Source organism: Ceratotherium simum, chromosome 6 (genome assembly GCF_057802395.1).
Source record: "Ceratotherium simum simum isolate JZ-2026a chromosome 6, ASM5780239v1, whole genome shotgun sequence".
NCBI classification, from domain to species: Eukaryota; Metazoa; Chordata; class Mammalia; order Perissodactyla; family Rhinocerotidae; genus Ceratotherium; species Ceratotherium simum.
In genome coordinates this window covers 7,608,074-7,622,622 of record NC_141905.1, presented here as the reverse complement: position 1 = coordinate 7,622,622, position 14,549 = coordinate 7,608,074, and the positions used below count along the sequence as shown (strand labels likewise).

General features: G+C 50.3%; 1 protein-coding gene across 2 annotated transcripts in view; it reads left to right on the top strand.

Moving 5' to 3' along the window:
* Positions 1 to 12,631: 12,631 nt before the first annotated feature.
* Positions 12,632 to 14,549, top strand: part of ARHGAP22 (Rho GTPase activating protein 22) — a 160,959-nt gene continuing 159,041 nt past the window's right edge. For both annotated transcript variants that reach the window (XM_087431820.1, XM_087431819.1), the window contains exon 1: positions 12,632 to 12,957. In XM_087431820.1, coding sequence (XP_087287946.1) covers positions 12,924 to 12,957 — 34 coding nt within the window. In that variant the 5' untranslated portion in view covers positions 12,632 to 12,923. The remainder of the gene's footprint in view (positions 12,958 to 14,549) is intronic.

The window sequence follows — 14,549 nt, the reverse complement described above, 5'->3', positions numbered from 1 at the left end:
CACGTTCATGGGGGAATGTGAGCCCGTGTCTGAATCTGAGTGTGATCATGTGCCTGAGAAGGGCATGTGTGTGTGTGCTCGTGTGTCTGCCTCTCCTCTCTCACTAGATTATGGGCTCTTAAAAGCAGCAGCCCTGCTTCTCTGGTTTTCTGTTTAATAACTGGCTTAAAGGAAGGCACAGACCTGTGTTTTGTGGAAGGTCAAATATGTACCAAGCATCTTGCCATATGCGTTAAATTCCTGATTTCATTTAATCTCCACAGCAACCCTGGGAGGTGGCTATGACTGCCCCCATTCTACAGCTGGGGTGACTGAGGCACCAAGTGGTTTGTCCAATCCATTTCACCAGTGCATGGTGGTGCCAGATTTTGATCCCAGGCCTGTCTGATTCTAAAGCCCAGGCTCTGTGCATGCTATGACACTGCCTCCCATAATACAGCAAACAGAAACCAAGACAGACAAAAAGTTAATTAGATGGTAGAAGCTAATCAGAGCGTTTGGGTCTGCAGAGGTTGAGGGGAGGTGTGAGCCCTAGGCCTAACCTGCAACGGCTGCACATTGTGAGCAGCGGCACAGTGAGTGTGCCGCCATCTCACTTCCTCTGAAGTCACCTCCCACCTCTGCTCCCCGTTGTATTCACACCAAGAGACTGCCTGGTGAGTTACGCAAAGCTGTAAACAGAGAAGCAACGTTTGGAAAGGAATGAAATCATTGGCCAAAATAGAAGCCTCATGTGCCAAAGAGGACAGAGTTGCAAGCTAGGGAGCAGACGCTTCTGATGTGCATGCAACTGAGTCTTACCTTTATTGGTAAGGACACAGATTGCTTTACAGCTGTTCCTGAGGATGTGTAATACTGCAGAAATATCTCTTTACCTACTGGTATAACAGTACAGCTTTGTGGCCCAAAATCTTGGGAAAGAATGAACCAGTCGTGGTACTTCCCAGAGTTTATCAGGTGTCAGTGCACAGCGGGCTCCTGCTCCTCCTGAGCCGCGGAGTTGCATGCTTATCCACACTCTTGTACGTGTCCTTATATAGTGTTTGGCAGTTTGCAAAGAGCTTTCACATCCACAGCCTTCCCACCTTTGTGCCGCCCATTTGGGATAGGTAGGAGAGAAATTATCATCTCCAGTTGATGGATGGAGGAACAGGCTCAGAGGTGTTAGGGGACTTGCTCAAGGTAACTCAGATCAAGACTGGTGGAGCCAGGAGGCAGACTCAGGTCTCTTGCTCTTCATCCACTCAGCTTCCCACTGTGCAGTGCTCCAGAGCTGTTTTCACCTGGCCGTGGAAATCATTTCCATTTTGCTTCAGTTGGGGTCTCAATCATCTCTTGCCTAGACCATCCCAACCCTGCCATTCAATTCTCAGCCTCCAATACACCCGACAGAGCCACCTTGCACTGCTCAGGAGCCATGCTGGGGCATGAGCTGGGCTCTGGGATAGGAAGATGGATGAGCCCAGAGGCTGTGGGTGGAGAGAAGGAGTGTTGGTTCTCTCACGGAGGTAAAGAACAAAGTGGGTAGGGTGCAGAGTAGGGAGCCACCCCTCTGCCTACAGACAAAGACATTTAGGATCAAGTGTCATGTTGAAGTCAACATCCATGACAAGGCAGCTCCCAGTGCTCTGGCCAAAATCACCACTGTGCTGGGGCTTGATGTCCCAGGCTACATATTTTGGCTATTCTGGGTCCTTTGCAATTCCATATAAATTTTAAAATCAGCTTGTCAATTTATACAAACAAGTCATCTGGGATTCTGTTAGGGATTCTGTTAAATCTGTACATCATTGTGCGCAGTATTGCCATCTTAATGTTAAATGAACGTAGGATGTTTTGGCATTTATTTAGATCTTTTTAAATTTCTTTCAACAATGTTTTGTAGTTTTTAGAATATAAGTTTTACACTTGTTTTATTAAATTTATTCCTGTATATTTTATTCTATTTAATGCTATTGTGAATGGAATTGTTTCCTTTTTGATTTCATTTTCAGATTGTTCATAGCAAGTATGTAAAAATACAAATGATTTTTGTATAGTGATCTTGTACCCTGCACCTTGCTGAACTCATTTATTAATTCTAAAAGTTTTTGAGTGGATTCCTTAGAATTCTCTATATAGAAGATCATGTTGTCTGTGCACAGAGGTAGTTTTACTTTCCAATCTGGATGCCTTTATTTCTTTTTCTTGCCTAGTTGCCCTGGCTGGAACCTCCAGCACAATGTTGACTAGAAGTGATGGAGCAGATATCCTTTTAAATCTACTGAGACTTGTTTTGTGCCCTAGCATTTGGTCTGTCCTGGCGTGTGTTCATGTGCACTTGAGAAGAATATATGTTCTGCTCTTGTTAGGCAAAGTGTTCCGTAGCTGTCTGTTAGATCTAGTTGGTTTGTAGTATTGTACAAGTCCTCTATTTCCTTATTGATGTTCTATCCATTATTGAAAGTGGGATATTGAAGTTTCCATTACTATTGTTGCACTATTTCTCTCTCAAGTCTGTCTGTTTTTGTTTCATGGACTTTGGTGCTCTACTGTTAGGTAAATATGTTTATAATTGCTATATCTTGTTGACAGATTGACCCTTTTATTAATATATATTGTCCTTCTTTATCTCTTGTAATAATTTTGGTCTCAAAGTGTATTTTGTCTGATTTTAGTATAGCCACTCCAGCTCTCTCTTGATTACTGTTTACATGCAATATCATTTTTTGATCCTTTCACTTTCAATCTACCTGTGTCTTTGAATCTCAAGTAAGTCTCTTTAGACAGTGTATTGTTTTTATCCATTCAGCCCACCTCTGCCTTTTAATTGGAGAGTTTAATCCATTTACATTTAATGTAATTACTGATAACGAAGAACTTCTGCTGTTTTTCTATTTTTTTCTATGTGTCATATATCCTTTTTGTTCCTCAAATCTTCAATTACAGACTTCTTTTGTGTTAAATAGATATTTCCTGGAGTACTTTTTTCATTCCCTTGTCATTTCTTTTATTGTATATTTTTGGGTTATTTTCTTAGTGGTTGCCTTGGGGATTAATTTATAACAACCTAGTCTGGATTAATACCAACTTAATGTCAATAGTATATAAAAATTTTTCTTATATATCTGCATCCCTCCCAACTTATGTTGTTAACATCACCCATTACATCTTTATACACTGTGTGCTCCTCAACATAGATTTATCATTGTTGTTTTATGTAGTTATCTTTTAAATCAGATAAGAAAAAAGAAAAGTTACAAAGAAAAATACATTAATACTGTCTTAAATATATACCTAGATTGTTCCTTTTACTGGTGTTCTTTATTTCCTCATGTGGATTTGATTTACTGTCTCGTGTTCTTTCATTTTGGCCTGAAGGACTCCCTTTAACATTTCCTGTAGGGCAGATATGCCAGCAATTAACCGTCTCAATTTTTGTTTAACTGAGAATGTGTTAATTGCTCCTTCCTTTTTGAAGAATAGTTTTGCCAGATATTGACTTCTTGTTTGACAGTTTCTCTTCCAGCACTTTGAGTATGTCATCCCACTGCAGGCTGAAGTGAGGCAGTAAGTGTGCACTGGATTCTCACAAAGGGCAGCGGGGTACACCCAGACAGGAGCTGGACTTTGAAACAGATGAGGATAAAATAAAGACTGGAAGGAAAGAAGGGTTTGCCAGAGAGGGAGGGCCTTCTGGGTGAGCTGAGATTATTGTCCGTCGTGACCAACAAGAGCCTTACCCAGGAACTGTGATGACAGGCTGTGGAAGGCTGGAGCCATGGTCTGGAAGGGTCGCCTATAGTTTCTAGTCTGAGACCTGCAGGGATTACCTTAGAGGCATAACTGGGGAAATAGGAAGGAGATGCCATCTGTGAGAGAATGGACAAGTGGGAGACTGCACCATCTGTGCTGAGTTAGGAAGATTAGAAAATGAGAGAGAAGAGGAGTGTGAAACCATGGGCCAAGAGGCATGACATGGGCATCGGTCAGAATTCTGTGGGTTGCAAGTCACAGAAAGGCAACTCAAACCAGCTGAAGCCAGAAAAGGGAATTTAGTGGAAATATATCAGAGATTTACAAAATCTTTTGGGAGCTGGAGAACCAGGCTTGGAAAATAGACAAGAATGATAGTCGTTCCAGAGAACCTAAAAGCAAGAAGCACGAAGATCATCTTTTCGCAGGAATAGCGTGGTCAGGACACCCCCGCAGGGCACCTCCACTGTGTTGGAAGGCACTATGCTCGTGGCAGGACATTGCCACTGGCACCAATGCTGGGAAGTCCATTCTAACCATCCTTCAGTCTTTTCAGGACACACTTAAGATTAGATCAAACGCAAGCAGGGGCATCTGATGGGCAGAGCCTAGGTCACATCCGACTGCCTGCAGGGATAGAGCAGATCTCCTCATTGTGGCTTCCACAGAGGGAGATGGTGGGAAGTCCCTCCAAAACAGGAAGGGGCTAGATGTTGTAAAGCCAGAAACAAGTTCCATTCCACTACAACAAATGAGGTGAAGGGAGGGGGTAATTCTGAGAGGAGGGGAGACATGAGTGTGTCTGTCAACTTGGAGAAGAGAGCCAGTGATGGGGGGGAAGGATTAAAGATGCAAAGAGAGGGAAAATGATTGGAAGAGCAGATGGAGGTTGTGTGCCCAGGGGGGGACTGGTCGAGCAGGGGTGGAATCTTGACCTTGGGGAGAGGTGTGAGTTGAGAGAGAAGGTGAGAAGGTGTCTGGGAAAGTTCCGTTCTTTCTGTCTGCTCCAATCCCTGCCTTTCCACAACAAGCAGGTGTTTTCACGAGGGAGCAGACTTGTTTTTCAATAATGCAAAACCGACCAAGGTGGAGAGTCATCATTTTCTGAAATCTGACTCTTTGGGGAGGGGGAATCATGTCAGCATGGCTTCCTTGTTGGACCCGGGTGAGGACAGCAGTTGCCATTCGAGCCTGGGCAGGCTGATGCTGGCCATCACCCCACCGCAGGGTCCCCCGCCCCTGCTTCAGGGGAAGGGTGATAGCTCCTTGGAACCTCGGGACAGCGTGTTTCCAGGACCCAGAACCCCACTAGGGAAGTCACACTTCCCTCTTCCTCTCAGCCTCTGACGGCCAGAAGCAGGAACTCAGCAGGGGACACTGCCTGGCCCAGGGTGTCAGGCCCCGTGGGCTGGGGTTCTTCCTGCACCCCCCACAGTGCCCAGAGCCAACCCCACATGCTCACAGCAGGGCCTGGACCACTGTTGGCTCCACACACTTTCTAATAGAAGCTTTCCCTCCTGAGAAACCCAGTGAGACTGCAGCTGAATAGAATCTTTATCTGCAAGCCGCCCGATTAAATGGGGTCCTCACACAGTTGACCAAGTGGAGCAAGGGATCTTAGGTGAGTAGTATTTATCTGAATGTGTTTGCAGAGGCTTAAAAATGAGGTCTGCGAGCTCCATGGAACCCCCATGCGATAGACACAGCTGAGCTGTTTAGATTCCCCTTCGAGAAAGGACATTGCCCAGCTGCAGGAGTGGAGTCAGCTGACAGCCACCAGCTGTTAGCTCTTTTAGGGTCAGCCTCAGCCCTCGAGCCGACTTCATGCTCTTCTTGGGTGGCCCCCAGCCAATGACTGTGCAGTGGTGGCCGAGGTCACGCTCTTCTTGAGGAGGCCCCCAGCCAGTGAGTGCGAGAGGAAAAGTACACAGGCCTAACCACCTCCACCCAAAGCCAGACCCCTCTTCTGGGCCATCTGCTGGAGAACTCCCAGGGGGGCTGGCAGAGACACTGTCAGGTTTGCACACCCTCTGACACTCCCTCCTACCCGGGTCCTGCTTCCCCCTCTTTCCTGAGCAGGTGTTAATCCCTAATGAAACTCATCTCAGCATCTGCCACCAGAGAAGCCAGCTGGTACACCACTCCTTCATCCACTCAACACGCACTAGGCACCCTGGACATCAGCTACCTGGACATTAGCTGCTGCAAAGTTAAAGGTGATGTGTGACAAGTGCCTCAGTGGAGGTTGGAACAAAAGGTTGTGGTGTCCGAACCAATTCGATACCACTAAGCCACCTCTCTCCCCAGACCAGGGCTGCAAGACTCAAGAAAACACTCCTGAGGCTACAGGTCACGACTAAGGGGCTTTCCAAGCAAAGCCTCCCTGTTGTGGTCTAGCCTGGTGTGTGGGTGGTTCTCCAGTGCCCAATCCTGGATTCTGCATCTTTGTCCGTCTGACTCTTTGCCCAGGATCCCAGGACACCAAAGACCAAGAAAAGTAGGAGTCCAGGACTCTAGACCCCTCCTAGGGGCCTGGCTACGTATGGACGGGTGCACTATAGACTGCAGTGCGTGGACAGGACTGAAGTTAAAAAGGCAAGCTGAGTGTCTGGAGGAGGCATTGGGCCAAAAGGCGGAGACAGACTTTAGGCCTAAAGCAACAGGATTGAGGCCGGGGACAGCGGGCCAGGAGAGAGGCCCTCCCTGTGGGACAGAGCAGCCCACAGCACTCAGATGCCCCAAGGCAAAACCACGGATATGCTCAGGGTACCAGCAAAGCAGGGCCACCAACGTGGCAGAAAAGTTCACCTTTGATGAATCCCACACAATTTTGCAATTAAAATATCTGAAAAGAATATTTTTAATTCAGCATACTATAAGTTTTGTTTATAGTTTATATTTAAATTATGGGTTATAATATTTAAATTATGGGTTAATTCTTAAATTATGAGTTAATTATGGGTAATTTCAATTTTATATATTTAAATTACGGATGAGGTCTTAATCAGGTCTGGCAGGAGGCCTTTTAGAAGGTTCCTGTGGCCTCGGGCATGCGCAATGAGGGAGATAGTAAAGGTACTGACCTCTAACCCTGGGGGCCTGAGCCAGGAGGTGACACTGGGACAAGGTGTAGAAGGATGCATCAAAGTCTGGAAGGCAAAGGAGGGCAAGCAGAGTGCGTATCCAGTGGGACGGTTGGCTCTAGTAACAAAGAGGACCAACTGTGTAATGGCCCTTGCTCTCATGCTCGTGCGAGATGTTTCCAGGTTGACAGTGTGGGCTCTGCTCCAGTCAGTCATTCAGGGACCCAGACTGTGGGGCCTCTGCCGTCTTCTCCATGGGACTTCCAGGGTGGCCCCAGAAAAGGGGGATAAGCACAGAGGACTGTTGGGGAGGAGACCTGTGGGCCAGGCCTACAAGTGGCCACATTGAATCTGCTCATAGACGACGGCCAGGACACGGTCACACGGAACTGCAAGGAGGCTGGGAAATGCAGAGCATCTGAGTGTTCCCCGGGAAGGAGGGGAGAACAGATCTGGGTGGAGAGCGGGCAGTCACGGTGACTGGGGCACGCAGAGTGAACGTGCTCGGGGGTGACCAGAGGCGTGCTGGCAAAGGCCTAACAACCAGCTCTCCTGAAGGAAAAAAATTTTAATCATGACTGATAGCATCTGCTGCTTTTCTGGGTGTAAATACGCCTACCACCATCAGTTTCAAACTACCAGCATGATCACTGAACAAGGAGTTGGGAAGAGATGAGCGGTAGCAGCCTAATATATACTTATGTTAGGGTTCTTCAGGGAAACACAACCAATAGGAGATATATATATATCTATCAAGGATATATAAATCTCTTGATATAGATCTATATCAAGAGATTAAAATAAGGGATTGGCTTGCACGATTATTGAGGCTGAGGAATCCCAAGATCCGCCGGCAGCAAGCTGGAGACCCAGGAGAGCTGCTGGAGTTCTAGCTGGAAGGCCAGCAGGCTCGAGACCCAGGAAGAGCCAGTTTTCAGTTCTAGTCCAAAGGCAGGAAGAAACCAATGTCCCAGCTCAAGGCAGTCAGGCAGGAGGAGTTCCCTTCTACCTGTCAAGGAATAAGAGGCATAAACCACAAAAGAGGCAACACATTTATTTGGGATCTTAAGAATTGCAATTTGAGAGACACAGATTCAAGTAGAAACTCAAATGTGCTCCAGTTACAGAAGGGCTCAGGGTTTTTACGGGAAAAGGAAGATAAGTTGTATTGAAGAAGAGTTCATTGGAGCTGGATGAGGTGAGGCTAGGCTTGTACTTCATAGACTGGCTGGAGATTTGGTCATCAGGCAGCAGGCTAGACTCGTGCTTCATTGGTTGGTTAGCGATTCAGTCGTTAGCAAATTCCAATTTCATCAGTCCTTATGAACAGGATATTCTCGTTCTCACTGACGTCTTGGAATGTCGGTGGCGGACATGGTATACATGCATGAGCCCCACTTCCTTAATGGCCTCCCAGCCCCATTTTGGAAGACTTGACAGTTGGAAGACTCCATTTTGTTGTTGCTGTCCACGTACTCATGGGAGGGTCAGCCTTTTTGTTCTATTCAGGTCCCCAACTGACTGGATGAGGCACACCCACACCAGGAAGGGCAAGATGCCTTATTCAGTCTACTGATTCAAATGTCCATTTCATCCAGAAACACGGAAACACTCAGAATAATGCTTGACCAAACGTCTGGGCACCCCCTGGCCCAGTCAAGATGACATACAAAATCAACCATCACAACAGTATTCTCACCATATAGATCCCATAGAAGTAAACAACCTTAAGAATGTAGACAATAGTAAAATAATTAGGAAGCGATGTGTGTTGAGAATATATTACCTTTGTTTTTAATATAATTTACTTAATTGTAAGTTTATGTAATTTAATTTCTAATGATGTCTGTGTTAACGTTGCACAATTCTTGAAAATTTAACAAAACAATCAGCTCTCACGGCTGCTGGCGCCAGCCGGCTAGTCCAGCCACCACTGGGACGGACAGAAGCGACATGCTGGGGAGCTGGAGCATCAGCTGCCTGGCGACAGGGACAGAGAGCACTGGAAGCAGGAAGTCGGGGACACGGGTGCTGGTGACCACTGCGCAGGCACCTCAGACTCAGGGTCGCGTGTTTCCCTCCTTTCCTCTGGAACAGCACACTTTGTCCCTCCTGCAGCTTCTAGAATAGGAGAGCAGGGCTCTGTTATGACATCATAAAAATTAGAGAAAGGTTCACCTTCCTGGTGGCAGATTCCTCTCTCCGTGCTAGAACACATGGCTTTGCCAGCAGGGCTCAAGCCCAGCCCCACTCCCCCCTCTACTGGACACCTGTGTGCAGTGCACAGGCTATACAGCAGTACCTGTGACTGCGTGGAATGGAGCTGTCTCCTGTTGAGGCTTGGGATAGAGGTGCTTTTCCTCTTTCTGACTGGCAGCCTGATTGGCAAATGTGCCCCTCCCTGAGAATAAGCCTCCCTTGGGGTGACAGCAGGCGAAGACTACCTGTGGTGGCCCCAGGCTCAAGGACATGCAGTCATCTTCTATAGTGGTGGTTCTCAACCCTGGTTGCACGCTGGATCACTGGAGGAACTTGTACGTCTCTCCATGACCAGCATACATGCCAGACCAGTAAATCGGAGCCGCTGGGGGTGGAATGCAGGAATTAGTTTTCAAAGCTCCCCAGTGTGCAGCCAAGGTTGAGAACGACGACTTGAAGCCATTCTGGCTCTGGGCCCATGGTGCTCGTGGGTGACCATCCCACCAAGATGTGTGTTTCAGCAGATGCCTTCTGGAGAGTTCGTCCCTCTCAGTCCTCTCCACCCACCCTTCAGCGCCTCGCGGTGCCTGGCGCAGAGCAACCCTTATAAAGTGGTGAAATGATGCAAGGCAGGAAACCGGTGAGGGACCTAGGACCACTGCAGGGAGGGGTGGGCTGTGCGGGCAGGCACCGGGCAGTGGGAAAGGAGCCATCTCTGTCTCCACTGCTAAGTGAGCCCTGTGTCTCCCCTCCTTGGTCTCGGTCTCCCACCTGTAAGTGAGGGGAGTGGGGCTTTTTTTTCAGATAAAACCATCGTGTTAATAGACCCCCTCATCCTGCTCTTGTCTGCACCTCCCCCCTCGCCGCAGCCCCAGAGGGACCTGGAGGACTCCCAGGGCCCTGCGGTGCAGGCTTTGTAAACTTCAGGAAGGAGGGGGCGCTCATGTCCCTTCCAGCTGGACCCCCTGGATCCCTTCATCCAGAGAGGTACTGGGAACACGGTCTGAGGGCAGAGAGAGGGAAAGCGCTCCTTTGCCCCCCCACCCCCCACCATTCTTGGGTGCAGAGTCTGGACTAGCTCCCGCCCTCTCCCCAGCTTAGCTCTGGGTTGGAGCCCAGAGCCTCTGTGGTTTTGTCCAATTCCAACGCTGATCCCCGGAAAAGCAGGCGGTGAACGCAGTGACTTAATGTCATTGGGGGAAACAGCTGCACAGGAAAAATGCCCGGGGGTGATTTCTTAATCAAAACAAGTGTGAGTGGACCCAAACTAAGTCCTCAGGGCATTTTCCTGCCTCTGGTTGGAGGAAGTGGTCCAGGCTGCATTACTCAGAGGGCTTCGTGATTGCTCAAGACGTTGTCACTGGCCACGGGACTCGCTCCATGACCCTGATGTCAACATGAGATTTTCCAGCTCTGTATCCTCCCACCCCCTCCTGGGTGGCCTCTGTCCCAGCCTGACCCGGCCTCTACCTGGCCCGAAAGGGAAAGGAGGGTGATTCTGTCGTTCAGTGGTGTGGCTTGGATCTGCCCATCAAGTCAATATTCCTCATGGGCTTCCTGGCCTGAGGCCACCCGGAGGCTCAGGGTTGGGAGTGCAGGAGGGGCACTGGGCAGTTTAAGGGACACAGATAAGAGCCTGGGAAAGTGCTTAGTGGCTCCTTCTGGTGGTAGAATCAGGACATTTTACAGGGGACTTGCTCAGAATGATCACGCTTGTGTAGCTGAAACACTTATGGGAAAGGGCATTCCAGAGATAGGGAACTGCTCTTGGAAAGACATGGGAGCACACAGGAGCAGGAGCTGCACGTGCAAAGACACAGAGGCACACTGGAGCAGAGGTTGCACGTGCAAAGGCATAGAGGCACACTGGAGCAGGGGCCGCACGTGCAAAGACACAGAGGCACACTGGAGCAGAGGTTGCACGTGCAAAGGCACAGAGGCACACTGGAGCAGGGGCTGCACATGCAAAGGCACAGAGGCACACTGGAGCAGGGGCTGCACATGCAAAGGCACAGAGGCACACAGGAGCAGGGGCTGCACGTGCAAAGGCACAGAGGCACACAGGAGCAGGCAGTGCACGCGCATATGGTTGTGTGTAGCAACAGCACAAGATAGATTACAGAGGAAGGCATGGACAGTACCATGAAAGGCCTTGAATATTATATCAAAATACTTATTCATCCCTTTTGAGGAGTGGCTGAGGGCCAGAATAAGTGACTTGATGCTGAGTAAGACAGCTTTGTCTCTATGGACAATGCTGTCTCCCTTCATCCTGGCCATTTGACCCACCACATTCTGGTGATCCTTTTCCTCTCCAACCCTCCCCTCCTCTCCAGAATCTAGACCCCATCATCTCAGGCGGGGACTGCTGCAGTCGGCTCCCAGTGGACCAGCAGCCTCTGGACCCTGTCCCCTTCCAGCTGCTGGAGTGGTTTACACGTCACTGTGGTGTTTGGGGATCATTGGACACAGAGGCACGATAAGGATTAGGGAGGGAGCGTGTCTGTTCAAAGCAGAGAGGTCATTGTTCAAATCCCTCATCTTCCAACTAGTCTTCCAGCTGTGAAGAGGATCGCACTGTCCCCAGGCTGGGGAACCCAGCCTAGGCGCAAGTGCCTAACAGGGCCTGTGCGGTGATCTCAGGGGCACAAAAGCAGATCCGAACCTCGGTTCCCGGAGGGCTCTCACGCTGGGAACGGTCCACAGAAAGTGGTTGGAATTTGGAGGGACTGGTACCATGGAAAAGCGTGAGCTGTAGAGACAGCCCTGGGTTCAGATCCCAGCCTGACAGGACTTACTGGGTGACTCTGGGCAAGCTCTTTAACATTTCTGTGCCTTATTTTCTTCATCTGGAAAGCCATGATAATAGCACCTGCCTCGGGGAATTTGAGAACTAAATGAGATATTGAATATAAAGCACCAATCTCAAGCACACATAGTAGGCGCCTAATAAATGAGAGCTATTACTGTGATTGCATTTCTCGGCAACTTTTAGGATCTTGAGGCTGAAACCCCCAGAAGCCCCAAAAGCCCCACTATCCACTCTCTAGTATTATGCTAATGTTACAGAGAAACATGGCAATTAGCAGAGATTCACTACTCAGTGCAAGGTTTTTGAGATCTGACCACGTGCCGGCCCTGAACTAAGTGCGTCACGTGCATCCGTATTCCTGTCATCTTACTAAGGCGGCAGAAAGAGCTAACATCCCTAACGGGCATCTCCCTGCGGGTCCGGTCCCCTGAGGAGCTGAGGACTGCAGGCTGCAGGCTCCTTCCAAGACACACCTGTCTTTCTACAGCTGGAACCGTGCGCTCCTAACCCGCCTCCCGGGCCCTCCTGGCAGGAAAGAGCCGGCAGAGCGGGTCCCATTGGACGGGTCGTCGGCCACCCTCTCACGGAGAGCGCTCTCCCCCGGGGCCTCGGCGTGTTTCCGGCGGCCTCTCGTGGTCTCCGGCCGGCGGCGCGCACCCTGACCGGCCCTCCCCGCGCGGAGGACGGATCCGCCCCCGGGACCGTCCGGCCGCCCCGCCCTCCGCCCGGCCCCGCCCGGCCGCCCTGCCGCTCGCGCGGGGATGGACAGTGCCGCGTGCTCCCCGGCCAGACGGAGGGACAGCCGGGCCGCCCCGCCCTGGCTCGGTGATTGATCAGCAGCCGTTACCGAGCCTCTTAATGGTTCGCTTGGATGGGAATTCCTTCTGGGATGGATGAATAATGCATTGAGGTTCATGTAGTCCAAGGCAAGCCGTCAGTCGGGAGCCCGGAGAGGGAGCCGACTGAGCCTGCCGGCGACGCCAGCGGCCATGGGGGCCCGGGCGGGGCATGAGGGGCAACTGAGCCAGAAGAGAAAGGAGAAGTGGATGACAGCATGACCGGCCCAGTGACTCTGGCCGAGCGGCGGCTGGAACATGCTGAGCCCAAAGATCAGGCAAGCCAGGAGGGGTAAGTCCAACTCCCTGGGGCGGATCTGGGCGCAGTGTGCGTCTCCTGGCGAACTGCGGGGACACTTAGCCGGCTGCCACGCTGGGGGTCAGAGGCGGCCCGTGTTCTGGGGCATCCTGGTGACTGACGCCCCTTTCAGCGAGGCTCCTCCGGAGTCGGTGGGGGTCAGACCTGAGACTGCAGAAGGGCGATGGCTGGCTTAGTGCCCAGTGGGTTTGCAGGCTTTACCCCATATTCCGTGTTTCAAAGAGTCCCTGGATTGCTCAAAGTGGCCAGGTGACAACTTTGGGAAAACTTTGTTCCTTTACTGACGGAGAAATGCTCCAGGCTCAAGATTTGCCCCAGCAGCCCAGACAAAAGTGGCCCTCTAGGAAGGGCGATGCCCTGGCTTATCAGACAGCGGGGTCCAAGTGAGGATCCTCACTCCTGCTGCGCTTCCCGGGAGGCTGCTCTGCAGGACCTGCAGGAGCTACCACAGCTGGGCTGCAGGAAGTGATTCCTCAGGCAGGGCAGAGGCAGGCAGGCTCTCCCCGAGAGTACTCCTAGGAAGCTGTAGGGCCTGGAGATGGCGGTGTGGGAGCAGATCCAGCGACAAGTAAGAGATAGGGGGTCCATAGAACCTGGCAGGGAGAACCTGGTTAGCGCCCCAGCCAGCCTGTGTCCCTGCAGAGTGGCCGGGAGACTCAGGACAGCATTCCCCTAGACAGCAACTTCTTGGCCAGGGAAAGTGTCATTTTAGATATCATCTGTCTTTTAAGAAAACAGAACGTGTCTTTTCAGATGGCCAGTGTCTGTGGAGGGCTGAGCCTCCCTTGTGAGCCATGAGCATGAGGACGGGTGGTTTGGTGGTGGCTGGAGCATCTGCCTGGGGAGCTGGGAAACAGTGCGAGTCTCACCCGGCGTGTGTGGCAGGACCCTCCAGCCTCCTGTGAGCTCACAGGCGGCACACCCATCTCATCAGCACTCCTCGGGCACTTGGATGGCTTTCCTGGGCGGGGCAGCCCTCAGAGTGTGATCAGAGCCATCAGGACCCCTCTGTGGGGTGCTCCAGATAGACTGTCAAGGGGGCAAAGGAGGGCTGGGCATGGCTCTTCTCAGGGAGGGGGTGTAGTCTGGTGACCACCCCAGGGGTGGACCATGCCAAGCCCTTTAAGAGAGCTTCATCCACCCTCCCACTCTGGTAACATGCCAGCCACTGGCCACACGTGGCTGTTGAGCACTTGACATGTGGCTAGTCCAAACTGAGGAAAATACACACAAAATTTTGACTTGGCACACACACAGATGATGACTTGGCAGGAAAAAAAAGAATGTAAAATATCTCCTTAATAATTATTTTATATTGATTACATGCTAAAATGACAATATTTGGGTATATTAGGTTAAATAAAATATATTATTAAAATTAATTTTACCTGTTTTTTCTTTTACTTTCTTTTTTTTTTTTTTTTGGTGAGGAAGATTGGCCCTGAGCTAACATCTGTTGCCAATCCTCCTCATTTTGCTGAGGAAGACTGGCCATGAGCTAACATCTGTGCCCATCTTCCTCTGCTTTATATGTGGGATACCTGCCACAGGATGGCTGGACAAGT